General features: G+C 41.0%; 2 protein-coding genes across 3 annotated transcripts; both read left to right on the forward strand.

Moving 5' to 3' along the window:
- Nucleotides 1–733: 733 nt before the first annotated feature.
- On the forward strand, nucleotides 734–10,866 carry lman2lb (lectin, mannose-binding 2-like b). Of its 2 annotated transcripts, XM_080003256.1 has the most exons (9): nucleotides 734–906; nucleotides 1,497–1,615; nucleotides 1,814–1,931; nucleotides 2,047–2,129; nucleotides 4,030–4,050; nucleotides 6,825–6,986; nucleotides 8,212–8,326; nucleotides 9,298–9,420; nucleotides 9,612–10,866. In XM_080003256.1, the coding sequence occupies exons 1-9, from the start codon at nucleotides 765–767 to the stop codon at nucleotides 9,752–9,754; spliced, it is 1,026 nt and encodes a 341-aa protein (XP_079859382.1). In that variant the 5' UTR covers nucleotides 734–764; the 3' UTR covers nucleotides 9,755–10,866. The 2 variants fall into 2 exon arrangements, with proteins under 2 accessions (XP_079859382.1, XP_079859383.1); XM_080003257.1 differs by lacking the exon at nucleotides 4,030–4,050.
- Nucleotides 10,867–13,030: 2,164 nt separating this feature from the next.
- On the forward strand, nucleotides 13,031–25,217 carry LOC307232790 (leukocyte surface antigen CD53-like; the record flags this gene model as incomplete). The annotated part of the gene is made up of 7 exons (XM_080003953.1): nucleotides 13,031–13,093; nucleotides 14,974–15,162; nucleotides 16,276–16,350; nucleotides 20,646–20,756; nucleotides 22,611–22,718; nucleotides 24,707–24,790; nucleotides 25,149–25,217. 7 exons carry the CDS (start codon nucleotides 13,031–13,033, stop codon nucleotides 25,215–25,217), a joined length of 699 nt encoding a protein of 232 aa, XP_079860079.1.
- Between the last annotated feature and the right edge of the window lie 1,486 nt (nucleotides 25,218–26,703).

Below are 26,703 nucleotides of genomic sequence, written 5' to 3' on the forward strand. Positions count from 1 at the left end.
TAATATAGATGCAGGCAGCAATGCAAGGGGTCCAGAGTAGTCACGTTTTCCAAGTTCCCATGAAACGCAGCATCACTTTCAATCGAGCTGAATCACAATTTTCTGAGTTCCCTTGGAACACAGATTCAGTTCCTGCCGTCTATCGTCTCGACCTAGCGCAGATCCTGTGCGAAGCAACTAATCTACACCAATTGAGTCTAGAGCGCAGCGCACCTCGCCCCATGTGAACCCCCCCAGTGCCACTTCCTTCACATATAGAAAACTGGATAACGATGATGATGATGTCACAAAGCGCCCCGCTCCACCACCCAGGTACGTCGGCTTCAGAAAAACCTTTTTGACTAACCCCTGCTCCAAATACACATCGATGTGGATCAAACTTGGACCACAAAATGTCTCGAGTGTCCCGAATACAAGGACGCTTCGTTCGTGTCCGTGGGCTCGGCAGTTGCTCGGCGCCAGGCACTTATAGCTGGCAAAACGCCTGGGAGAAAATAACACTCCGAGAAACAAAACCCAGAGGGTTTTTGATGGGGAAACAAAACCCAGAGGGTTTTTGATGAAGCTGAAGCGAACAGTACTTCCAAACCGGAGGACCGCGGTTCCCGTCGCTCCCGTGTGACGTGAGGCAGCACGTGAGAAGCGAACTGTCCAATAGCAAATGTGGGCGGCGGATGCGTCAGAATGGGAGGGACAACATGGCCGCTGCCGCCGCGATCCAGTCTGTCAACTGTCGAGAGAGGCGATTACTTATCTCCGATTCAATGTTTAATGTTGGAGTCATCCGTAAATTAACATGGGTGTTTATTGTCTTTTGTATTGGGATGAGCCATTCGTTTGCCGACAACGTATACGAGATGGAGGAGTTTTTAAAGCGGGAGTATTCGCTGATAAAGCCTTACCAAGGTAAGTGTTACTAGTTGACACCACAACTGTGTACTCGTTTTCTCGGTCACTTAAGGTAAATTAAGTCGTTTATTTCGTTTCATTTTTTTCCCTTTTCCGAAGTTCTGTGGTTTCTTTATAGTTATAAACAAGCACATTTAACCCTCGTGTTTTAAAGTGGAAATCCGAGTGAAGAGCTTGGATTAAAAGCCTCGGGGCACGTAGGATTAAAGCGACAGTACGACACCATGCAAGATCCTTGTTTGTCACACGCATTCACACAAGGACAGTGCAGTGGAATAATAGGAAGACAAACCCGGGAGGAAAAGAAAATCAGGAAAGGCAATAAAACGTAAGATTAAAAAAAAAAACAAAAAAAAAAACACTATCGACTTAACATGATCCGGATCAAAAGGCCTAATGGCAATACTATTTCATTGGATACAGACGACACACTCATTAAGTACATACTTTTAAAACCCACAACGTGTGTGTGTGTGTGTGTGTGTGTGTGTGTGTGTGTGTGTGTGTGTGTGTGTGTGTGTGTGTGTGTGTGTGTGTGTGTGTGTGTGTGTGCGTGTGTGTGTGTGCGCGTGTGTGTGTGTGTGTAGGACTGGGTTTCTCCAGTTCTTCCCACTGGGATCTGATGGGCACTGCGATGGTTACCACTGACCATGTGAGGCTGACCCCAGACCTGCAGAGCAGACAAGGAGCCGTGTGGAGTCGAGTCGTACGTTTTTTCGTGGTTTTTTTTTTTTTTCTTCCGCCGTCTCACCAAAACTAACACAGTGTACTTTTTAAAAACGGTGCTTGAAGCGTACGTACTGTATACATACTCAAACCATCAGCATACCATACATACTCAAACCCTGCATCAGCATAACCTGCTTCTTTTCTTTCTTTCCTTTTTTTGGAATTTTTTTTCTAGCCTTTTTACCTGCGGGACTGGGAGCTCCAGGTTCATTTTAAAATCCACGGGGAGGGGAAGAAGAATTTTAACGGTGACGGGCTGGCCTTTTGGCTGACCAAAGAACGCATGCAGATAGGTAAGTAAGCGGTTGACAGATCTGGTCCCCCTCCCCCCAGTGGGAACCCACTCTGTGCCAGTATTAACTTAATTGTGAGCCTTGTGAGCCTTAATTGTGAATTTGCTTTGCGCAGGCCCAGCTTTTGGCAACATCAACCAGTTTACAGGCCTGGGGGTGTTTGTGGACACCTACCCCAATGAAGATAAGAACCACGAGGTGAACCCACACGTCCCTCTTTCTTGTCCCATTTGTCTTTGTTGTGCCATCTCTTAATTAGCTGATAACTGTAGGGTCTCCGTTGTCAGGCAACAGTCCTAACTTTAATGCAAATTGTATTCATCAGAATCGGAAACGTGTTTGTTCTGCCAGGTGCATTAACATGTACAAGGAATTTGTCAGGGCAAGGATTGGTGCATTTCTACAGATTATTCAAGATTCAAGAGCTTTATTTGTCACATACATGTACATACGTTCATACATATATGCAGTGAAATGTCTTTGCAACGCACCCGGAGATTATGCACAATAGTTACTAAACCGAACATAATAGCTAACCTACTTCCTACCTAGCAACTAACTGAAACTGATTCCTAAAATGTAATGCAGTTAGTGAATAGAATAATATAAATAAAATAAAAATTAAATAAGACTCCAAAAAAAGCTCAACAGTCTGGGAAAAAAAAAAAAAATAGAAAAAAGTAAAGTTAAAATAAATAGCTATATTAACACAAATCGCTGAAAAATACAAAACAAATAGTCATATATATATTTATATATATTTATGCACAGGATAAGTTATTGATATGGTATATATAACAAATTATAATTAGAAATTATGTATTTCCTAAAGGATAGGGTTTTGTTTGTTTTTTGTTTTTTAACAAATGCCCTAATAAAACTAGGATTGGTTATGAAAATTCAATACTTTTGTGGTATTGACTGAATTGCATGGAAAGTACAGCAGGGCAATATTGACAAAGTCAGATATAACTTTCTTTTGATGTATCGATGATTTGAAGATATTTTGGGAGTGACTATTCGTGTATCTATTAGACATTTACATAGAAGGAATATTCGTAAAACTATCACTTGGTAATGACCAAGAGGCAGAAGTTCAGGAAATGTCATTACTTTACTGTGATTTGGCCTTTAAGACAAAATGTAACTATATGATGATAATACAATAATCTAAATCCTAGATATCTAGTCTCATATCAAAATATCAATATTATAACGATATATTTTCCTGACCTACTTGACGGTATAAAATATCGTAGCATTCCGTGTCATTTAAATCACCTCACTAGTAAATCCCTTGAGTGTGAGTAATCCAAAATGAAGTAAGTAAGTCAGTCACTCTTTATTTATATAGCACTTTAACAAAACATACTGTCACAACCTGCTTTATAAGTCAGGAAGGATAAAAGAAACACAGTCGAAGAAAAATAAAACCAATCAGACTGGACATAAATACAAAAACTTAGTAAAAGGTTGTGAAGTCAAAAAGAACAATGAAATATGAGTAAAAAAACCTATACAAACATACAAATGATATAAAACCACAGCTTTGTACTGTAAGAGCAAATGTGTCATGTTAAAAGGATTAAAAGAGACGTAGATGCGTATTTATTTATTTATTTATTTATTTAGTTTTAAGCAGTATATGACATTTAACACAATATCTGTGAAGGAAATTGGTCATGGAAAATGTTGTTTTATATCGTGTAGTGTCACAGTATCTGTTCCCGTATTGAAATATCTCTGATGATAACCAGACCTTATTTTAACCTTTTCTCCCGCAAACAAGCCACACAGACCACGTAGTTATCGAAAATGCAGTTTTGCGAAAATAAGAACGATCCGTTTCAGCGATATACATTTCCGTAACAAAAAAAGTGAAATTCTCAGTCCGTTAAGACAGACTGAGAATTTCGTTCTCAGTTCACATCATACCAGAAATGAATTGTACCAACTTATCAAACATCATATTTAAGTGACAAATAAATAAAGTAATATGGTTATATGGGTGTCTCTAATAGGGACCGGCTGCTGTTCTGTATGTGATTACACTTTTTTAACTTTTTTCCCCCGCCTGCAAACTCTTCTGGATAAGCAGAAGAGGAAAACTGGAACTCAGGTAGCTTCAGCGATAACATTTGCCATCGCTCCAATCACTTTGAGCCGCTGGAAATGCGCTCTCCCTCCTTTAGCCCCAGTCATCCATCGTGTGTGTGTGTGTGTGTGTGTGTGTGTGTGTGTGTGTGTGTGTGTGTGTGTGTGTGTGTGTGTGTGTGTGTGTGTGTGTGTGTGTGTGTGTGTGTGTGTGTGTGTGTGTGTGTGTGTGTGTGTGTGTGTTAAAGCATAAACTGTTACTGTCATCTGTAGAAATTGGGTTAGGAGATAATTCCATCTCATTGCTTAACTTCATTGCAAGATGGAGACATAGTCGTGTTGTTACACACAAGTTTGTAGTCGTAAGTCTAGTCTCATTGTTTTCAACCATTTTGCCACAAAACACTAGTGGGTACCACAAGGGCTTGCCAGGTGTGCCTTGATTTTTTTTGTTTTGTTTTAAATAACACTTAATAAATAGTGTAAACTAGCTCTTGTGTTGCAAGATCAAAATTGTACAAATTCTAAGGCTGCGCTAATTAATCAGTTCAAGCCAGAATTGCAGCTCTGTGATGATTATAACAAGCTTGAGTTTCACGCTGAAATTGAATATGATTAGTATTGATGAAAAGTTACTCTTTTTTTGAGATTTGGTTCTTAACAAATACGAGTCGTTAAATTTTCTGAGTTGGAGCCCATTTTGTTCAGTGGGTGTAACGCACCGTGAACGAGGGAGGACTTCTGATGAACAATGAACGAGAGTGAGAAACGTCGGTTCAGCTCCGAGTTGTGATTGGAATTCTCACATGAATCATTAAATTCTGTCAAAACTATTTATTTTGGTGGAACGCGAAGAGTCAGAATCAGTCACATTCGATATGAATACACCACGTTCCAAATTATTATGCAAATGATATTTTTCTCTGATTTTCCTAAATAGTCGATGCAAATGACAGTATAATTTTCAAGTCATCAACCATTAGTGTATAATTCAAATGTTATTGAACAAACTGATAACAGTATTTTTTTCAAAAATAAAAAACTCAAAATGCACTGTTCCAAATTATTAGGCACTACAGAGTTTCAAAACATTTTATAGGTTGTAAAGAACTGAAATGGTCATTTGTTGAATTTGCAGCATTAGGAGATCATGTTATCTGAAATCAAAAGCTATTTCAATCCAAAACATCTTAACAGGCCAAGTTACATGTTAACATAGGACCCCTTCTTTGATATCACCTTCACAATTCTTGCCTCCATTGAACTTGTGAGTTTTTGGAGAGTTTCTGCTTGAATTTCTTTGCAGGATGTCAGAATAGCCTCCCAGAGCTGCTGTTTTAATGTGAACTGCGTCCCACCCTCATAGATCTTTTGCTTGAGGTCAGGGGAACCATGAGTTTCTCTCCTTTTACGCCCATAGCAGCCAATGACACAGAGGTATTCTTTGCAGCATGAGATGGTGCATTGTCATGCATGAAGATGATTTTGCTATGGAAGGCACGCTTCTTCTTTTTGTACCATGGAAGAAAGTGGTCAGCCAGAAACTCTATATACTTTGCTGAGGTCATTTTCACAGCTTCAGGGACCCTAAAGGGGCCCACCAGCTCTCTCCCCTTGATTCCGGCTCAAAACATGACTCCGCCACCTCCTTGCTGATGTCGCAGCCTTGTTGGGACATGGTGGCCATCCACCAACCATTCTCTACTCCATCCATCTGGACCATCCAGGGTTGCACAGCACTCGTCAGTAAACAAGACTGTTTGAAAATGAGTCTTCATGTATTTCTGGGCCCACTGCAACCGTTTCTGCTTGTGAGCATTGGTTAGGGGTGGCCCAATAGAAGATTTATGCACAACTGAAAGCCTCTGGAGGATCCTACACCTTGAGGTTGGCCGGACTCCAGAGGCACCAGCAGCTTCAAATACCTGTTTGCTGCTTTGTAATGGCATTTTAGCAGCTGCCCTCTTCATGCCATGAATTTGTCTGGCAGAAACCTTCCTCATTCTGCCTTTATCTGCACGAACCCGTCTGTGCTCTGAATCAGCCACAAATCTCTTCGCAGTACGATGATCACACTTAAGTTTTCATGAAATATCTAATGTTTTCATACCTTGTCTAAGGCATTGCACTATTTGAGGCTTTTCGGCAGCAGAGAGATCCTTTTTCTTTCCCATATTGCTCGAAACCTGTGGCCTGCTTAATAATGTGGAACGTCCTTCTTAAGTAGTTTTCCTTTAATTGGGCTCACCTGGCAAACTAATTATCACAGGTGTCTGAGATTGATTTCAGTGATCCAAAGAGCCCCGAGAGAAATAATTCCATCCATGAGTTTAATTGAAAAACAAAAAAATTCTATGTTAAGGACACTTGAATACAATTTGCGTAATACTTTGGAATGTGGTGTAATGCCAAATACCTGTGCCTTGGACTTTAATTTAGTCCTCAGTAATTACTTTCATTTTGTGAGTCAAACATTCGCTCACCCGCCTGGGGAACTTTTTGCCCGAGTAATTTAAAAGATTAGTTCACTACAAATGAACCTTCACGAGTCGTGCATCACTTCCTATTCCTAGGCCATAATAATAAGCACTGTTCAATGGGTTTGAGACATTTTAGTGGTCAACAGGGTGGCAGAAAAAGGTTGGGAAGCACTGGTCTAGGTACAGTTATCAATACGCTTTAGGATTACCTATGATTATTATGACGGTAAATTTATCCAAATGGCCCAGCCCTAAGTTCAATTCCAGCCCTTTTAAATTTTTTGATCAAAATGTCTCTCCCTCCCTCTTCCACACGCAGCGGGTGTTTCCGCACATATCCGTGATGCTGGGTAACGGGACGCTGACATACGACCATGATCGCGACGGGCGGCCCACAGAACTCGGCGGCTGCACGGCTCTGGTGCGCAACGTCAACCACGACACCTTCCTCCTCATCAGATACACCAAGAACAGGCTGACGGTGAGAAACACACACACAGGAGTATCAAACCATCTGCAAATCAAACAAAACTGATTCACTGTTTAATCCTACTCCATCAACACAGCTCTTATAAGGGTGGGAGGTAAACAATAAGGAAGTCATTTTTTTGGGCAATTATCATATTTGTAACAGATAGTGAATTTGCTTAGTTTTGAATTATTTTTGACATTTTTGTTCCATAACTAAACTGCTTCAGAGCCGCGGAACTTAAATTTTATTTTACAAGGGAGGGCAGAGGTAGGCGTGGCCTTTTTTAGAGTTGACTTTAAAAATGTTTTTAAAAACATTGACGTGCAATACTCACAAAATCACAGCCATAAGAGAATCGCAATAGATATGAAATAGAAATTGGACAGTAGATATGATTGTTTTGGGATCGCTTTGTTTCATCTCAGGATAATGCGGCAATTTCTGCTGATTATTTTTTCCAATTAATGAAATCATTTTAATTTTCTTTGTTTTTATTTCCGAAAAGTATGATTATTATGAAGTTTCAGTGACTTTCTCAAGCAAAAAATGTGAGTGTTTTTGTCATATTTAATGGAGAAAAACTGTAACATGGTATTATGGAGCAAGCTATGTACAGTATAATTCTCAGTTGGTGGTAATGAATGAATAATAAATAATTGTTCATGTGAATAAAACAGTCCTTCCCTGATTCTGCGATCCTGTGATAACATTTCAACAAGTTTTTCCGGATTGGTCCATCATGTCGAAACATGTTATACCTCTTTCCCACTGCACCAAAAACCCGGTAACACCTGCTAACATCCAGCATTAGTCATCAGTGGGAAAGATTGAACCTGGGTTTCAGTCCCGGGTCAAATGACCCTACAATAGCCCGGGATTTTAATATCGGCTGATTTTGGCCCCTTTGGAACTGTTTTGTTCCCAATCACACTGGCATCATGACACAACCCTTTTCCAGCGTGTTCGTGATGTCGACCGTGACCCACCAGTAAAAAACGTCAATTCTCCTGGCAATGGGAATCACCTATTTTTAGCGGGTTTACCTGGGTTTAAAAAAATAGCGTAAACCCGCTAATTTTGATGTAAAACTGTATTATTGAAAAGATTTTATTCCAAATATGCAGAAATACTGAGGAGTGGGTGAAGAATCCTAGCTCAGGAATATAATGCTGCTATCAGTTTCATCCCTGGTGTTTATTCATAGGTGATTCACACTGACTTTTTATATTCCCAGTTAATGTTGGACATAGATGGCAGCCGACAGTGGAAAGATTGTGTTGACATCACAGGCGTGCGGCTTCCCCTAAGCTACTACTTCGGCGCTTCCTCCGCTACAGGGGACCTGTCAGGTAAGTAAGGTCTGGATGGATTGTGGCCGCAAATAGCATGAATTGCTCCTCAATTTGTGCCAGCTAAATGGTCCAGCTTCCATTATTTTCAATTGCCAATATTAACTTGACAGGTATATGTTCAAGTTCAAGTTCAAGAGATTATTTGTCACATACATATGCTCTGATCACTCAGGTAACAGATCAGCACCGCTGCCTTTATTATTTTCTGTACAATTTCCACCAGGTCTCTGCAGACCGTAATAGCGTCGCTCTAACTGCGTGTGGCTATTAGCGCCGCTATTTGTGAATTGGATGTTATTTGCAATGATGCTCATTTGCGTAGGAAGGGACCTACGCAAATTTTGCACCAATTGGCAATTTTCCCCAATATATGTATAATACCAAATTTAAATACGCGCAAATAGCACCGGCGAACCAAGGCGCTATTTGTGTGGCAGCACGGTTAGAACTGCATTTCACCGTTTGCAGCTGCTTTGTGAATTACACGCATACATTTTCTGTTATTTGTGCTGGTTTAGCAGCTGTAAAAGCCGCACAATCCTTTTGTGAATTTTGTGTTATTAGTTGTTTTATTTTGAGGCAGCATTAATCCATCCATTTGGCGCACAGCTCTCTGTGATCAGGACACACTGAGCGCTGTGTTCACGTCTGAGTCCCCCCCCGCCTTTCATAAGTCTCTTTTAAAGTCCTTAAAAAGGTTTCTTTTCGTGTGTGTGTGTGTGTGTGTGTGTGTGTGTGTGTGTGTGTGTGTGTGTGTGTGTGTGTGTGTGTGTGTGTGTGTGTGTGTGTGTGTGTGTGTGTGTGTGTGTGTGTGTGTGTTCAGATTATTGAACTAGCTTTCAGAAAAAAGCTGACTATGGATTTATGGAACTGATAGAAGTCTAACCTTTCAACTCTGTTTAACGTTCTAACTCTGAAAGAAGACGTTTCAAAAGATCTCTCAGAAAGCCCCATATCTGTTCCTCCAGATAACCACGACCTCATCTCGATGAAGCTCTATGAGCTGACCATTGAGCGGACTCAAGACGAAGATGAGGAGGAGGAAGAGGAGGTCATCGTCCCCAGAGTGGATAACATGGAACAGTTCACAGGTAGAAACCCAGCGTGGAAACCATCCTCAACCTCCTGGATAACAAATAAAACGTGCTTCTTAATACCTTACATTTTGAAATGATGTATTGTGTCCTTGATTGATGAATTTTGGAATATATATATACATAGATACACACACACACACACATTTTATTTTATTTCATAATAATTATTATTTTTTCACTTCCAGTGGAGGTGCAGGAGGAGGGCATGAGCGGAGTCCAAATCTTCATCACGGTGCTCTTCTCCATCATCGGCCTGAGTGTCCTGGGGGGCATCGCGGTGATGGCGTATGGACGCTGGAAGGAGAAAAGCCGCAAGCGCTTCTACTGAAGTCTTTTTGGGCAGGGAGGGCGGTTGAAAAAAAAACAACATGTTTTTTTCGGGGTCCAGGCGGTCCTCCATTACTACTGTACAGCTTTACTCAACAGAGAACCATACAATGAACTATCTCGTAATCTGGTGCACCTCAGACCAGGAAAAAAAACATAAAAACGGGTGAGCCAATTTGTAGGTATGTGATTGAGTTGAGAATTAAATTTCCTTTCTTGTTTGTTTAATATTATGAAAGGTTGGGATAAAATTAAACTCTTAAGATTAGCTGCTGTGAAGACATGATGATGATGGTTACCTGTGGTATGGCCGTATAGGCATCGGCAAACCCACAATTGCACTGAATCAAATGCCCACAATGCAACGTTTTATCAAGCCACCTCTAAAAGCGGTTCTAGCGGCCGGTGGGGGAAGTTAAAGTAAAGTCAGAGCACTAAACATATAACTATATAATTATTTGGTTAACTCTTTATGGAGTCACAATGCTCTATTGTGCATTTCAGGAATACATGGAGGTGGCCAACTGTGCTTAAGTGCCTAGCTAGAACCCATTTAAGGGGATACCACCCATTTTCAGAACCAATTCCTGCACTTCTGTTTTTCTGAGAGCAGTTATAAAAGAGAGAGCACCAATGTCACAATTAGTAATAGATTTACCTAATTTGTCTGGTATGAATTGGTTCTATAGGCCACAGAACAGCTTGGGAGTTGGGCTATAGTACAGTTTTGGCAATTTTAATGCTGGAAATGGGTGGTACTACCCCAAGTCTTAATTTTCACATTACGTCGCCGTCTTTAGTTTTCGACATCCTCATTTTACCACTAGTTTGATTGCAGGTTTTTACCATTTAACTTTGGATGTGATTCTGGTGTCGCAATTTGGTTGAAGATGTGTTTTTTAGAGGCACACTCAAATGTTTTTTTTTATGGAACAACATAAGCCACTGCATTTCTCATCTGTCAATGTTTTTGTGACGAGTAGGTGCGCTTGTGGCACACTGAATTAAAAAAAGATATCGCTCTACAATGAAATGTGAATGTGTAAGCTGAGGGGTATATGTGAATACTGTTCTGGGTTCAGTCATTGGACCTGTGATTTAGTCAGTTTTCCAATAAAGTAAAAAAATAAAAACTTGCTGGTATTTCGTCATTTAATTGTTTTCTTTTTTCCCCAGTGAGTTTCCAAGGGAAGACGATTAAACTTGCAAATCCAAAGAAAAATTAAAAAAAAAAATATTTTTCTGAAAGTAAATTTAAGAAGCAGAATTTCAAAGGTTTATTTTAGTGGAATAGTGTGTTGAAGTGTTTTTGATGCACACAATTTACTGTTAAATAACAAGTCATTTCCTAAATACAATTTTCCAGCATCTTTGATTAATATAAGTTTGTTTTGGGAAATTATTTGGCTACTGCCAAAAATGTTGTATAACATAGCTGTTCATTCTGATGTTGGTGGAGTTGGCCATGGCCTGCGTGTGTAAAATGTATAGCAATATACTGTAGTTGAATATGCCTTATCGCTTTTCACCCTTGTCTATTAGAACTTGACTCAAGCATAAAAAAAAATGCAATGGAATATTCAGATTATATTAAGGCTGTAAATATGTTTATGATCTTGGTTTGATTCAATTTTCTCATTTAAAATAGTTAAATTTAAAGTGGTAATGCATGTGATTATTTTGTTAAAAAATAAATTCATTTGATAGTCAAGGTTAAAATCATTAGGACCTTTTGTGCTGCCGTGTCAGAAATTTTAAAAGAAAGTTAAAATTCACATCTTCCTCAGAATATGTATGGAAATATGAAATTGAAATTGATTGGAATTTAAATTATGTTTGACAAGAGCACAATCATTTTTTTTGTCAGGTCAGAAAACTTAACCTTCCCTTTTTACAATTCTTGGTGTGATCTAAAAGCTTCACCCGCAACTTTTGACATTTTAACAGGAAGCTATTTTAAATAATCTTTTTTCATTTTATTTAACACCATGGTGGTTGGCCAGTTGGTGGTGAATTTGACAAAGTAACGCATCTCACAGTAAAAATTTTGCAGCTTATTCAGGGTGTCTAAAGGTCCCTAAAAAGTCACATTTTTCAAATATTAGGCCTTAAAAATAATGTCTCATTTTCTATATATATATATATATATATATATATACATTATCTATAAAGCATTACAATTGAGTCTTGGATACCTGCAGACACCCTGGGTAAACTTTCCATTTAGTCATTCTAGGCAACACGGCAACGTTTCCTCTGTTTGTGATCACGTACGAATAGATGTTTCCTTATTGAAGAGTCCGTCCTTGTTTTCCACCCCCTCCTTCCCTCTCATCCTTCCTGCTCCTCCCTGTCCATGCAGTTCATGCTTGGGAAGGAAACGCCTCAGATCAGACCTGCTTCTTCTGCCGTATCAGCCTGACACAGTCTGTGGATCCAGCCTCGATAAAGTAGGTATCAATATTCCATGGGGTGTTTTTGTTTTTTTTCTTTTCAGCTATATAGTTTGAGTATATAGTACATGTAGTTTGAGGCTCAACAGCTACTTGAAATGTGTATTTAGAAGGACAGAGTTCACACTATAGTTCATAATTCACACTATAGGTGATAGGGATGGCTCAGAATATTAGAGTAATTGATTATTCGATTGGAAGAATCGACTCGAATTTTGGGCATAAATTACTGAATACAATTCAAATTCTTACATTTTATTTAATAAATAAATCACTGAGCGGAGCCAATATTTACTGTGTCAACAGGACAAAGTACTGCATTTGGCACCTGGTAGGTGTTCATTTCTAATCCAAATAATCGATTATTAGGTCATACCACCCACGGATTATTCAACCATGAAAAATATGAGTTTTGCACATCCCTGATCGGTGGCAAACTTTCAAATCAATTTCCTAAAGGCAAACCATGAGTCTTAAAGGCTCAAATAACTCATGGAATGGTGATGGAACAGGAGACCAAACAACAAAACAATATTTATTAGAAGTATACTGGTAAACCTGTGCCACAGTATGTCATGGTCTTACTGTCCTTGTAGATGGTTGAGGCACCGTTAGTGTTGCCATATCAAACAGGACTGTCATGCAAACACAGTAGGAGCACCTGCAGGGTTTACACCGGTGTTTACATGGCAGCCCTTTTTTCAGATCAGGTGCATCTGATCCAAAAAAGATTTATCTGACTGATGGCATATATCCTCCATTATTTACCATGTTGTTTAATCACTCACACCATGACACCCACTTGTCTTATTTGGTGTTACAGGATGAATCAGGCGTGTGTGGGCTGCTTGAAGGGCATGATGGTTTTTCTCAACTTCATTTGCTGGGTGGGTCACAGATCTCCACTCACATGAGAGCCTTTCCTCCTCACCAGCGTTTAAAATACAAATGGAATACATACTGAATAGTTAGACTTGGGCCTCTAGATATAATTTAAATAATTTGCCTCCTGTTAAGTCTAATACGACCAGTAGGGAGAGACAGACGATAGATTGGTAATGCCCCATAGCCTACAAGCTACACAGACTGGTTAATTTGTAATTTTATAATGAATTGGTTAATTAATATATATAAAGATTATGATCATTTATTTATGTATTTTTTATGTAATAATTTTCTAATTAAATTTCCAAATTTAATCGAATTAAGTATACATATATAATGTACTTATTTATTTAGTATCCAATGTCTGGCCTATTCAACTGGCAGTCTGTGAGCCAAATGATATGAACTGTAGTTAGATTACATTTAAATGTGTTTATTTAGCAGATGCTTTTTTTACAAAGCAACTTTCATGAGAGACTAGAAACAATCAAAGCAGATATCAACCATTGGAGCAACAACGAAATTAAGTGCCTGACCCCCTGTTTCTAAATTCAACCAAATACAAGTGCAAGATGCAGGAAAGAATCAGAATAAAATTTGATGTTGTGTTTGTATGTTGTTTTTTTTTGTTAGTGCAATATAATAAGTACTCATGTTAGCGCATTATGTCAAAATAACAACTTAAAAGCTGGTCAACATCAACAACTCATGTGTTGTTTGTGCATTGTCAGTCCTCAACAGAAACCAGAATAAATTAGTTATAGCTTAGATAGGATCAGGTATTCAGGTGCTGCTGAAAGAGCAGGGTCTTCAGGTGTTTCTTGAAGGTAGTGAGTGTCTCTGCAGAGCGTAACGAGCTGGGTAGTTCATCCGCGTGGTGGTTTCACCACAGGGGCGCCACACATGAGAGGAGTCTGGATTGAGAACTCATTCCACACAGTGGAGGCACCACCAGCCGCCGCTCATTTGCAGACCTCAGAGAGCGGGTCGGGGCACCTGGAAGGATGCATGATGCAGTGTGTGTGGGTGCAGATCCAGTGACTGCCCTGTTGGCCAGCATCAAGGATTTGAACTTGATGCTGGCACTTACAGGGAGCCAACTGGTTAGGATCCAACAGGTTATTCTATGTTAAAAAAAAAAAAAAAGATTTGTTTGTTTCAACACCGGACGTTCAAGTGTTTTGGATAGAAATGCCAGAAGTTTACAATTTAAGTTTATAATTGTCTACTTGAGATGGGTTTAGTGATTGTTTCTTGGGCAGTGGAGCTGCTTAAATGTGTCTGGGAATGTACTTGTCATCAGTGATGTGTTGATGATGTGTGTGAGTGAGGGTATGACGGTGGCAGAAATGGCCTGCAGAAAGTGAGATGGGATTGGGTTAAGGGGACAGGTCATAGGGAGGCTGAAGAGGGGGAGATTAGATACAGTATGTCAGCATCAGATAGGGGAGAGAAAGCGTGAAGAGAGTCAGGTGCTTGAGGGTTAGATGTGAGAGAGTTGCTGGAGAGAATTGGCTGCAAATAGCCGCTACCTTGTCTTCAAAGAAGGAAGCAAAGTCATCAGCTAGTTATATTCATTTCAGAAATACCCGTTTCATATGACTATGCAGAAACAACTCGGATTTAAAAATAAAAATGTAATTTTTATATAAATAATAAAGTGATAATAAACATCTTTTACAAGTGTAGCTACCCTCTCACCAATGACAATCGTTTCTTGAATTTGTCAGGCTTAAGTCAATAACAGGTCGAAAATCTGGCCCCCAACATAATAAGGTTGAATGACCCTGTCAATTGTTGTTTTCTTTCTGAATTGCATTCCTGGTCAGTTGCCTTCTGCATGACTCATATTATTTTAATTTATTTTTATTTTTTTTAAAAGCTGTGTGGTGCGCTCGTGGTGGCGCTCGGAGAGTATCAGATGATGAACTCTACATTCAGCTCCCTGATCACCACCTTCTGGCCCATCTACCCCGCCAACACGCTGGTGGTCACCGGCACCATCGTGACGTGCGTGTGCTACCTGGGAGTCCTGGGAGGCCTGAAGGAGAACCGATGCATGCTGATCATGGTCAGTTACTTGTACTTACCACTCTGCTGCAGTTTCTCAAGCTTGCATCACACCGAATGGGCATCCATATCCGAGAGTCGGCTCCTCCACCCTAGTGGCTGTCAGATGAACTGCGTGTAGGTGTCGCATCACAAAATACTGTCTGAGAAAACCAGAGAGCAAATTTTTCCCCTAAAAGCAGCGAGTTGTTTGCTCATCTGGACATTTACCATGTTCCCTGTATGAGTTTGGAGAACTGCAAACAACATTTTAAAAATACACACAATTCCCATCTATAAAAAGAGATTTATTAATGGTGAATATGGTGACATCCAAGGTTAACGTCAATAATCATTTCAGGTTTTTTTCGAGGCTTCGGCTACATATGTGCTAATGTAAGAGACTAGAGCAGCAGCGGTGGAAAAAGTACTGGAAAGCCACACTTGAGTAAAAGCAGAGATATATTAATAAGTGAAAGTCACTTGACACAATTGAGTGAAAGTCTTAAAGTAGCTGATATTGAAGGTACTTAATTATCAAAAGTAATTATATGGCATTAAATGTACCTACTGTAAGTACCAAATGTAAAAAACAAATGCTGTGGAGAAAAAAAAGCCATACTTATTTTTCGGAAAGCATAAGAGGCACTCCATTCATCTTTCACTCTGACATAAGAAAACATTACTCGTAAACATGTCCTCAGGTGTTGGTCTCCTTCAGTCGTAGCAGGTGCGGGTGGGGCAGCATGACTGCTGGAGGAGGCCGTTGCTGTGGGCGTCGCTCTCCAACACGCTGCTCTAGTTGTGGCTCTCGAGGACACACCTGTGTTTCAGTGATTGCACAACAGCCACATAGTGTATTTTAGACTTCCCCACAATTGTTTCCATTTGTGGATAATTTTTTGCCCATGAAGAGACAACTAGACACAAGAGTAAAAATCCAATCATGCATGAAGCTTTGCTTAGTCAATTACCACTATTTATTTTTCCTGTAAAAAATCAGCCATATTACCATCACTTGTCTCTTTGACCCATATATCTTGTGCTGTTTTATGTCTAGCAGCTGAAAACTCAATTATCACTCATTAATGCCATCTCATGTCTCTAAATCGACATTGTGTCTTGTTCGATGTAGTTTTTCATCCTGCTGTTCATTCTGATGTTGGTGGAGTTGGCCATGGCCTGCGTGTTTCTGGTCTTCAACAGAGAGGTAACGATACTATACTATCTACTATACTATCACTATACTGTACAGACGTTTTAGAATGTCACATCAGGAAGTAGGAGATGATCATGTGAGAATAGAGTCAAAGAGTATTGTGTAACGGCTCTTGTCAAACGACTTGACACCTGTCAAAACCACCTGTCCAAATTTGATGGATGACCTTTGACCTTTGACCTAATTCTCACGGGAATGGAGGAATACTGATGCTAACGGAGGTGGTTATGAACGGCAATATGCTATTTATGTTAACTAATTATGGGAATCCAGGTTATGGGGAAATATTTCAGCTCACATAATTATGGGGATGTGTTGGTGTGTCAGGGAATGAGACATACTATTGTCACCAAAAAAATGTTGAGCTGTGGTGGGGAATTTTTTTTTTTTCACTTCCTCCCATGGTGTGCATCCAAGCATGCTTTAATTGGGTGTGTGTTTGTGTGCACGTGTGTGTGTGTGTGTGTCAACCATGTGATGTAGCGCCACCTCTCACGTGGTACAAGTGTTGAGCGATAAATTGCGAGCTGCATTCGCAGTACGACATCTTAGAACTGAGAACATGTGCGCTGTTCCGTACGCTCCAAAGAGCGCTTACCCTCAACGGAGGAGGATTCCTCCGTCCTGGTTGAAGAATGGGGTTGAGGAGTTGACCTAATCCGGTGGTACTCAATTAGAAAAATATACGAAGAGCGAAGTAAAATTCTATATCCAAGAGGATGAAGACATTGTGTTGATACTGAAATTTAAAGACTGGCAGACCATGACTGACATCATCACCCCTGTTTCAAGGTCCGCCCGGAACTCCTGCCGTGGCTACGGGGGCCATCGGGGTGACTTTAAAGTGACGTGTGATTTAGCCGAGGAGGTAGTGCCTGATCACGTCATGCTGCTACAGTATAGAAGAGTTTGTTTTCATTCGGATACCTTTCACGGATTGGTTTGAACTGATCGATAAAAAGACTGAACCCCTGAACACATTTTTCAGCGTGAGCGCAGAATTACAAAGTCTACTGCGTCCACTAGACCTCTGTCAAAGTATTTTAGACTGTGTAGCAGATGTGGCTTTCATCATTCAACCCACTCTCTACGGGGAAACAACAACAGCAAAACATAAAGAGGAAAAGTGATTATTCTTCTGTCCGAGGTGGAACCTGCTACCGAATCCCCACCAACACCTACACCCACGCCATCACCCCCACCACCATCGCCAGTATGGATTTCAAAGAGGAGACACCAAAAAGTTTGGTTTGGCTGGAACGCGTAAGAGGGCAGATTTTGACGCCCGTGAACGAAGTCATCTACAGACAGCGAAAGAAAGTTTTACGGATGTCAAGTCACCCCAGCCAAGTCCATCATGCCTGTTTGTCACCAGTTGAAGAAGATTGTGCCGTGAAATATTTTGATGAGCTTGGCACGCAGATGTGGACTCCAGCGCTTCATTCCTGCACTGCACATGATGTAGACGAAGCTGAACAAATCAGTTACCCCAGCTTGTACAAATCATGACGTTGATATGATATGTTAAATATCAGTGAAACGATATGAATGTGAGTATAAGAGGTGAGGGTGTGGCTTATTTACAATCCTAATCATCCCCGGTCTTTCGTGGGGGTAGACAAGTTACAGAAAGCAGTGGAAGATGAAATGGGGGAAAAGTTGAAGGGGTGTGAGGTATGGGATTGTTTGGCAGAGCGGGATGCTTACACTTTACACAAACCGTGTGTTTGTACCTAGGAGTATGTATCAGTTCCAGACGGTTCTGTGTAACAGACATGCAATGCCTGAGTGGGTAGAATGAAGGATTTAAATACCTGCTAACGGTCACAGAGGTTATTTCTAAAAAAGCCCACGCAAGGGCTTTGAAAAACAAGATGGGGGTCGAGGTGACTAGGGCGTTTCAATCCATTTTTTCTGAAAGCGGGGAAAGCTGGATTCCTCTCAAACTGCAGCCGGATGATGGCAAAGAATATTTCAACAAGACATTAGCTTATCAATTAAAGAAGCATAAAATTACACATTTTGCGTCAGGGAGTGAGTTAAAAGCGTCTGTTGTAGAGAGATATTGCGTATGGTGTCTGTATAAATATTTTACTTCCAAAGACTGGAAGACTGAAAATTACAGTATAGAAGACTAAAAATTACACGAGCCAATGCTGTGCTGATGTTGGATGCGGATAGTTGTGGAATTATTAATTGTCTCTAAACTATGTCCTGATTTGTTCCTCATCTGCAACACATTATTTTAAAGCAATGTTTGAAACGGTTTCAACTTAAAATCATGGGCGTGAGCATATTTTTGAATATCTCAGGTCCCCCGGTGATCAGGTACGGCCTGACTTTTCGGATGTTGAATAGTGCGAAGCGGCAGGACCGGGAGACGGCGGCTACATGGTCCGAGAATGTCAGTTGGTCATCGATAATGACACCAAGATTCCTTGCAGCCTTGGTAGGAACAAGAGATAGAGAGTCGATTTTAATATCAATGTTGTGATAAATACCTTGTTTGGCCGGGAAGACCAGCAGTTCCGTTGTCGCCAGATTTAGTTGAAGATGATAATCCTTCATCCATGTGGATATGTCAGCGAGACTATCCGAGATCCGCGTCGAGACAGTGGGGTCGTCGGCGGGAAGGACAGATAGAGTTGAGTATCATCCGCATAGCAGTGATATGAAAAGCCATGTGAGCGGATGATCGGGCCCAGTGAGGTGGTGTATAAGGCAAAGAGGAGGGGTCCTAGCACCGAGCCTTGGGGCAGCCCTGTGGTGAGGTTGTGAGGCACAGACAGCTGGCCTCGCCATGTCACACTGAACGAGCGCCCAGTAAGGTAAGATTCGAACCAGGAAAGTGCACTGCCCGTTATGCCCATGCTTGAGAGTATGGACAGGAGTATGCAATGATTGACAGTCTCAAAAGCAGCTGATAAGTCTAGCAGAATGAGAACCGAGGATTTGGCAGCAGCTCTAGCAGTTTTTAAGGCCTCTGTCACAGACAACGGGGCTGTTGCGGTGGAGTGTCCGCTTTTGAAGCCAGATTGAAGTGTATCGAGAAGGTTAACCTGTCTAGAGACCGCCCTCTCTAAGGTTTTGGAAAGGAATGGGAGGAGAGAGACCGGCCGATAGTTTTCTACTTGATTGGGATCGAGTGAGGGTTTTTTGAGCAGTGGTGCAACCCGAGCCGCTTTGAAAGCGGAAGGGAAAGTGCCGGAAGTTAGGGAAGAATTAATCATATGTGTGATTGCCGGGGTGATAGTCGGTGATATGGCTTGAAGGAGGTTAGATGGGATCGGATCTAGCGGACAGGTAGTAGGACGGCTACATGTTAGTAGTTTAGATACCTCACTTTCAGCGAGGCGGGTGAAACCAGGGAACGATGAGCCTAGGACTGGAGAAGACAGGTTGTGAGTATGTTGTTTAGTGAATTGGCTGCTGATGGCTGCCACTTTGTTAGTAAAAAAGGAGGCAAGGCAGTCAGCAGTGGGGTTAGTAGCTAGGGGAGGTGGTGGAGGGTAAAGCAGAGACTTGAAGGTGGCGAATAACTTACGTGTGTCTGTGGCACCGTTGATCCTATCGTTGAAGAAGGCCTTCTTGGCAGCAGTGATGCTGGAAGAGAAGGAGGACAGCAGTGTCTGGTAGCTAGCAAGATCCTCAATTGTTTTGGATTTGTGCCATTTCCTCTCGGCTGCTCTGAGGTCGGTGCGCGTTGTCCGGAGGGTGTCAGTCAGCCAAGGGTGCGACTGGGTTGAACGAGCAGGTCTGGTGGGCGGGAGACAGGTTGCGGAGATTGCGGCGGATAGTAACCATGGGTGGGGAGGTGGGGGGTTGTTTTGGCAGCTGGGAAATCCCATCCTTGTCGAAATTGTCGAAGAACTTTCGATGCGTAGTCGGTGAGATAAACCCTTGCTAACAGTTAAACAGGACATTTCGTCGATTTAAAAAAGAATCTTCCTTTATTCCGTCATTCTACCCTTCAAAGTTTTTGGAAGTGATATATATCTTATTTATCTCCCAACACTCCCATCACGTGGGAAGTGGCGCATGCACTTGTGTGTGTGTGTGTGTGAGTGTGTGTGTGTGTGTGTGTGTTGTGTGTGTGTGTGTGTGTGTGTGTGTGTGTGTGTGTGTGTCTCAGTGGCGCTACATCACTTGGCTGAAACACACACACACACACTAACACACACACTAACACACACACACACACACACACACACACACACACACACACACACACACACACACAAGTGCGTGCACACACCGTCAATTAACTGTGCTTATCTTATACCCAGATCGACACTTTCTTTGAGGAAGACATTATGCGAAGCCTGGAGATCTACAAACACTCCACCCCAGACAGCAACACAACGCTTAAGGACGACTTTGACTCTCTCCAGTTTCTGGTATGTGTGTGTGTGTGTGTGTGTGTGTGTGTGTGTGTGTGTATGTGTGTGTGTGTGTGTGTGTGTGTGTGTGAGAAGACCTTTCTCAATTATTAGTCCACATGTATTTAATCAGTTAATTGTTTCGTCCCTACCAAACCAAGTTACCAATGCAAATTAGACTTTGTACAGATCAGTTTCTAGTTAGGGTACTGCTTCTACGTGTTGAGCTTGTACATCGTGTCGTCGCGTGCTGTGCTCTGGTAGCATGGCACGTGACGACGGTGCTCTGTAGCAATGTTTTTTTTGCATTTTTCCTGTGGTCATTGTTTTGGTCATTATTCGTCGTCGTCATTTATTCAGCATTATGGGAAGTCATTGTTGTGTTCGAAACTGCTACAGTGTTTGCCATGACAGGCGTCTCAAAATAGAGTTTGATTTAAAACTGGTTCCGATTTCACAGAAATTTCACAAATATTTATTTCTACAGAAATAAATATCAGTTAACTGACATTGCAGCGCAAATTAATGTCAGTTTGAAAGAATCTTTCAAAAAGAACAACTCTTTTTATTAACTCTCGAGTGACGGGTCCTCGTCTCCACTTACTCGTTCACTGACTCGCCCCTCCTAGCTGCTACTACTGTAGCTAGACAACGGTGGCCTGATCTTGTGAATCAGTGGGGACTGGGAGTGGGTGGAACTCGTTGGTTCAGGTGGTGCGAGTGAAGGACTAGATGACTTGATAATCGGCTGTCAACTCAAGTTGAACAGCTCTGTCTCGTTTGTGACTTGAGTTTGTGAGTGAAAGTAGCTCTGATTGGTTGAATGCTTCTTCTGAGCAAGCCCCCAGGAAAATCACCAGGTTTTGAAGCCAATTTAACATAGTGTTCAAACTGTGTAATTATAACCAGGTCGGAAAGAGGCCCAAAAAGCATTTTTCCCGCATGCAATCATGGGAAAAGGAGCGGCTGTAAAACGGTGTATCATTTTTTTTTAAATGTCACAAACTCCGCAACATGATTTGTTTCACTATCAGAATTTGATCCATTCCGTCTAAGAACATTTGGAAAGTCTGGAAGAGCCGCACGATTCAATTATTTTATCCCATTATGTTAGCATAGGGCTAAACCAGAAGTGACCCGGCTTGACCGGCAGAGTTCTCTGGTGTGCATGCTCTATGAGCGCTGTGGCCAGTGGGAGATTCCCCAAGCTCTGTGTGACTGATTTGGTGACTCGAGTGACTCAAAAACCCGATCTCTTTAGTTTGTGACTCATACAACCTGGAGTCAGTAAAAAGAGTCAAACCTCCATCACTCATAGTGAAGAGTCGTTCACACATCTCACAAAGAAACATTGACAACATTCTGTCTTTCTTTCTATCTATACAATCAAATTAATTACAGTGTAGAGTACTGTGCACACTAGCAAATACACAGAATAACTTACATAAAGTGCATATTAAGCACTCACACCATTCAAGACAAAACACAAGAATATCAATCGGGGCTCGAGGAGGCAGCAAGTCCGGATCAGCAGTACACTCTTTGTTTATGAGTTCGTAGGGATCCACATCATTAACCTGGCGGATTCTTTCCCAAGTTCTATAGCATCTTTCAGCAATTTGTCCCGGTAAAATCCCTTCTCCCTTTGCATCTCTTTTTGCATTCATTTTATGCCTTCCCATATTTTTTAATCACTAACAGCATACAACAACGGTACAACTGCTTCAACAAAGATGGCTGACTCGTCTACAATTCCCCACAATGCAGTCTGGTGTGCAGGCCCTTTTACAAAGTACTGTAGTATCACCAGTTCTGCTTTGCATATGTTTAACCTGTGTCGTATAAGCACTCATGGCATGTGTTGTACTCCAGTTTAAGTGCTGCGGTGTCCACAGTGAGGCAGACTGGGAGGGAAATCCGCCACTCTCCTGTTGCTCCCAAGACCCATGTAACATCGTTCCCCCCATCAACTATCAAGAGGTGGGTTCAAGTTCAAGTTCAAGAGATTATTTGTCACATACATATACATACGGTCATACATATATGCAGTGAAATGTCATGCATATATGTATGCACAATAAGCTCTATAAGCTCTAAAAATACAAAAAAATACCAAAATGTGCGTAATCGACACAAGGTGCTCACGCAGGCAGCCGCAAGTGGAGGCGCCACAATCGCGATTCTGGGTTCTGTAGTTATATAATATAATTAATTGACTGTGTTATATGATTGCCATAGTGCCACCAATCGACCAAACAATGCCAATTTGAACAGCTGGTAGCGGCCATTTTGATGGTTGCAGCTATTTTGACCCAAACCCTCTCCAAGTATTATTATTATTTTTATTATTATTATTATTATTATTATTATTATTGTAATTACCAGTTGTTGAAAGTTTATATGAGGAAAGTATAAATGGTAATATCCATTATCATTATTATTGTGATTATTAATAATCATATTATTATTCTTATTATTACCACCATTAATAATAATAATAAAAATAATAATAATAATAATAATAACAACAATAATAATAATAACAATAATAATACGTTTTTAGAGATTTAATATACAGTATATATATGTATATATAATACCACACACAGAGTAGAGTAGGTTCAGAGGTCAGCCAATGTGTATCAGAAGTCAAGCAGCATGTCCATTACTGTAGTTAAAGGAGGGTATGAGAGGTCAATCTAACCAACTGTACATCTCAATCACAGCCTGCTCAACCTTCTCTCGGAATAAGTAACATTATTACAGAGTGGTTCGAGATCCTTATGATAGAGACTGGTTGCAAATGGGGTCCAGGCGTAGTCTGAGGACATGGGTCTTCAGTCTGCGACAAAATATAGGAAGGGATTTAGCAATTCTGACAGATGGGGCGAGGTCGTGCCACCATTGTGGCGCCAGGAATGAGAAGAGCCGTGACTGGGATGAACGAGTCCTCATAGCGATGGAGGAGCGTGGAGGCTGTGAGGGTGGAGGATCGGAGAACCAGACCAGGGATGTCTGTATGGAGGGGCAGTTTGATGGACAGCCCTGTAGGAGAGCACCAGCATCTATTATTTTATGCGAGAGGAGATCGGAAATCAGTGAAGTGATTGAAGTAGGGGAGTGACATGAGCAAATTTGGTTGAACGCTTGATGCGCTACTGCGTTCGGGTTGCGCTGTAGAGGTTTGACGGAGCAGGCGGGAAGTCCGGCCAGAAGAGCGTTGCAGTAGTCTAGACGAGAGATGATGAGCGCTTAGACCAGAACTTGCGCCACTACTCTCGTGAAGATTGGGGGCATTCTGTGGATGTTGTACATGAAAAACCTGCAAAGTTGGGTTGAAGCAGAGATGCGGACAGACGGGACAGCTGGTTGTCCCCCACCAGATGAATAACTCCAAGGTCTGAGAGGACAATACAATGGTGTTATCAATGGTAATGGAGAGGCCTATGTAAAGGTCAGTCTTTCATGGGGAGAAAGAGGAGCTCTGTCTTATCGAGATTGAGTTTCCGGTGGTGCACAGACACCCATGCACTAATGATGGCTCTAAAGACATGCAGAGATGCGCCTCTCGATATGCATTTCCGAGGGGGTGAAGGAAAAGAGATAGAGTTGATTGTCTTCCGCATAGCAGTGGCAGGAGAAGCTATGGGTGGAGATCACACCACCAAGGGATTTAGTGTACAAGAAGAACAGCAGAGGCCCCGGGACGGAGCCCTTAGGGACACCTGTGTCTAGAACGCAAGGTCTGGACAGGGATCTTCTCCCTGAGGAATGGTATGAACAATTGGCCGAGTATGATGCAACCCAGGAGTGTACAGATTCCATAATTATAAGCTCAGAGAATGTGGAGAGATGGGTTTGGCAAAATTTGTATACCAATCACATTTTTCATCAGATAATTTCCAATTAAGCAAGTAAGCAAGTCTGGATTCTTATAATGAAGGGTTACCATGTTGTTTTTATCTCAGGGGTGTCACATGAAGCTGAGGAACTGGTTTTCCATAAACTTCCTCAGAACCGGTGCAGGTGTCGTCTGTTTGTTCATCATAAAGGTAGGATACATTTTTTCCCTTGATGATAAACTGATTAGAATTGTTTGAATTAATCAGAATGAAATGTTGTAAGGTGTAGACTATGCACATAAAGTTATACTTGGCTTAATCTTCACATCCGAATATCTTTACAGCAAATAAACAGTAGATATTTTATTATTTTAGATAAATTGACTGGCCTCAAAATGTGTGAATAAGATTATTCTTGCTGTGAGAAAACATGTCTTCAACTATCTCACTCACAGATTTTTTTCTATTCTAAATGTATTCTGTTTTTTTTCAACTTGTAATAAATGTGTTTATTAATACTCCTTATCAGCTGCATCTCTTATACAACTTATTTTTCTTTTTTTTGCAGTTCATTTGCATGTGTTTCACTGTGCCCCTGTTTTGCCACTTAAGTCGAAATGGACTGGGTTACCAGTGAAAGGCAACTTCAACTCTGTTCCTTCTCTGAGTTTAATTAGTTGTGTCACACCATGGCATGTTAAAATATGTATAGCACTATAGCATTCCCCAAATGCAAGAGTTCCCAAACTGACAGTCTATGCTCTGGCTGAGAAATTCATATACATATATATATATATATATATATATATACACACACACACACACAGTATATATATAAATGCATAAATTATCTTCCTATAATATATAGTTATGTATATTGTGTGGGGTGAAAAATGAGGCTACGCAAAAGTACAAATATTACGACAGAAAATTCAATCCACCTTCATTTTCGAAGGTGAAATAATTTGGGGAAATAAATGTCATACAAACCCCCCAAAAAACGAACAAAAACATATAAGAATGAATAAAGTTCCTGTGAACCCCCCTTCACAGATCCCTAGGGAACTGTAGACCCACTAGGCTGGTCTATGAAACCAAAGGCACCAACATGTATGATACCTCTGCTCCAGAAGAACCATCCAAGGGAAAACCGTATTTATCGATTAGGAAATCTTAGTCAATCTTAGTTAGGGTTCAGATAATTGAGGTTCTTCTGCACATGGATTGGATGGATCAACCCAGTCTCACACTTTTTCATGCTCATTCATCCCCGGGCACATCGACGAATGCTGCCCGCTGCTCCTGGCTGGCCCCCCCGGATGAAGGACAAGCCAGGATGGGTGAAATGCAGAGGCCACATTTCACCGCCCCCCCCCCCCCCCCCCCCCCCCAAAAAAAAAAAGTGCGTGTGTGTATATAGAAGAACAAGTAGAAGATATATGCATGCATGCACATATATATATGCATGTGTTGTAGTGTGGTGTGTCGTGTGACCAATAAAGATTCTTTTTCTTCATAGTCATGAAAAATAATCTATTGAATTGTGTCCCAGAGCACGATATGTTTATTTGTCTCACCTGTGGTGGTTCTCCCCCTCTTGGAGTAGTAATGAAGATGAGTTGTTTAAAGACCAAAACACGGTAAGATCGTTCTCCAAAGAGGGGGGTTGGTGGTGGTTCTGTGTAGCAAAAACTGTGCTCTTGTCATTCTACAGGATTACAGAGTTATTGCAGAAGTTCTTGATGATTTAAGAATTAATAAACAGTTGCATTGCAGGTTGAGAAGTTGAACTCTTCTGTTCGACTAACTCTGTCCTAGATGCAATTGCATACAAATACTCTGTGTTGTATGCCCAGCATCTGACAGCACGTTATAAAAATAAATAAATACATTTGAAAAGTACGCTACCGTGGGGAGGTCACTTCTCCATGACATTGTGAATAAAACGTGTTTCTTCTTCAAACAAGGTTGATATCATACAGACTTGTGGCTTCTACAGAAGCAAAAATAAATTATTATATACATTGTGTTATATTTATTCAATTATTTATAAACGTTTTAAACCCTAACCCTAAAAACTACAACCATTTTGTTATGGATCTTGATGCAATGGCCTCATGAGT

This window comes from Zeus faber, assembly GCF_960531495.2.
Source record: "Zeus faber genome assembly, chromosome: 7".
Lineage (NCBI taxonomy): Eukaryota > Metazoa > Chordata > Actinopteri > Zeiformes > Zeidae > Zeus > Zeus faber.

Excerpts from the sequence above, each read along its gene's own strand:
- lman2lb (XM_080003256.1), top strand. The coding sequence starts at position 765 with ATGTTTAATGTTGGAGTCATCCGTAAATTAACATGGGTGTTTATTGTC. Across the intron at positions 4,051-6,824 it reads AGAGGAAAACTGGAACTCAG|CGGGTGTTTCCGCACATATC; the intron begins GTAGCTTCAGCG and ends TTCCACACGCAG. Across the intron at positions 9,421-9,611 it reads TAACATGGAACAGTTCACAG|TGGAGGTGCAGGAGGAGGGC; the intron begins GTAGAAACCCAG and ends TTTCACTTCCAG.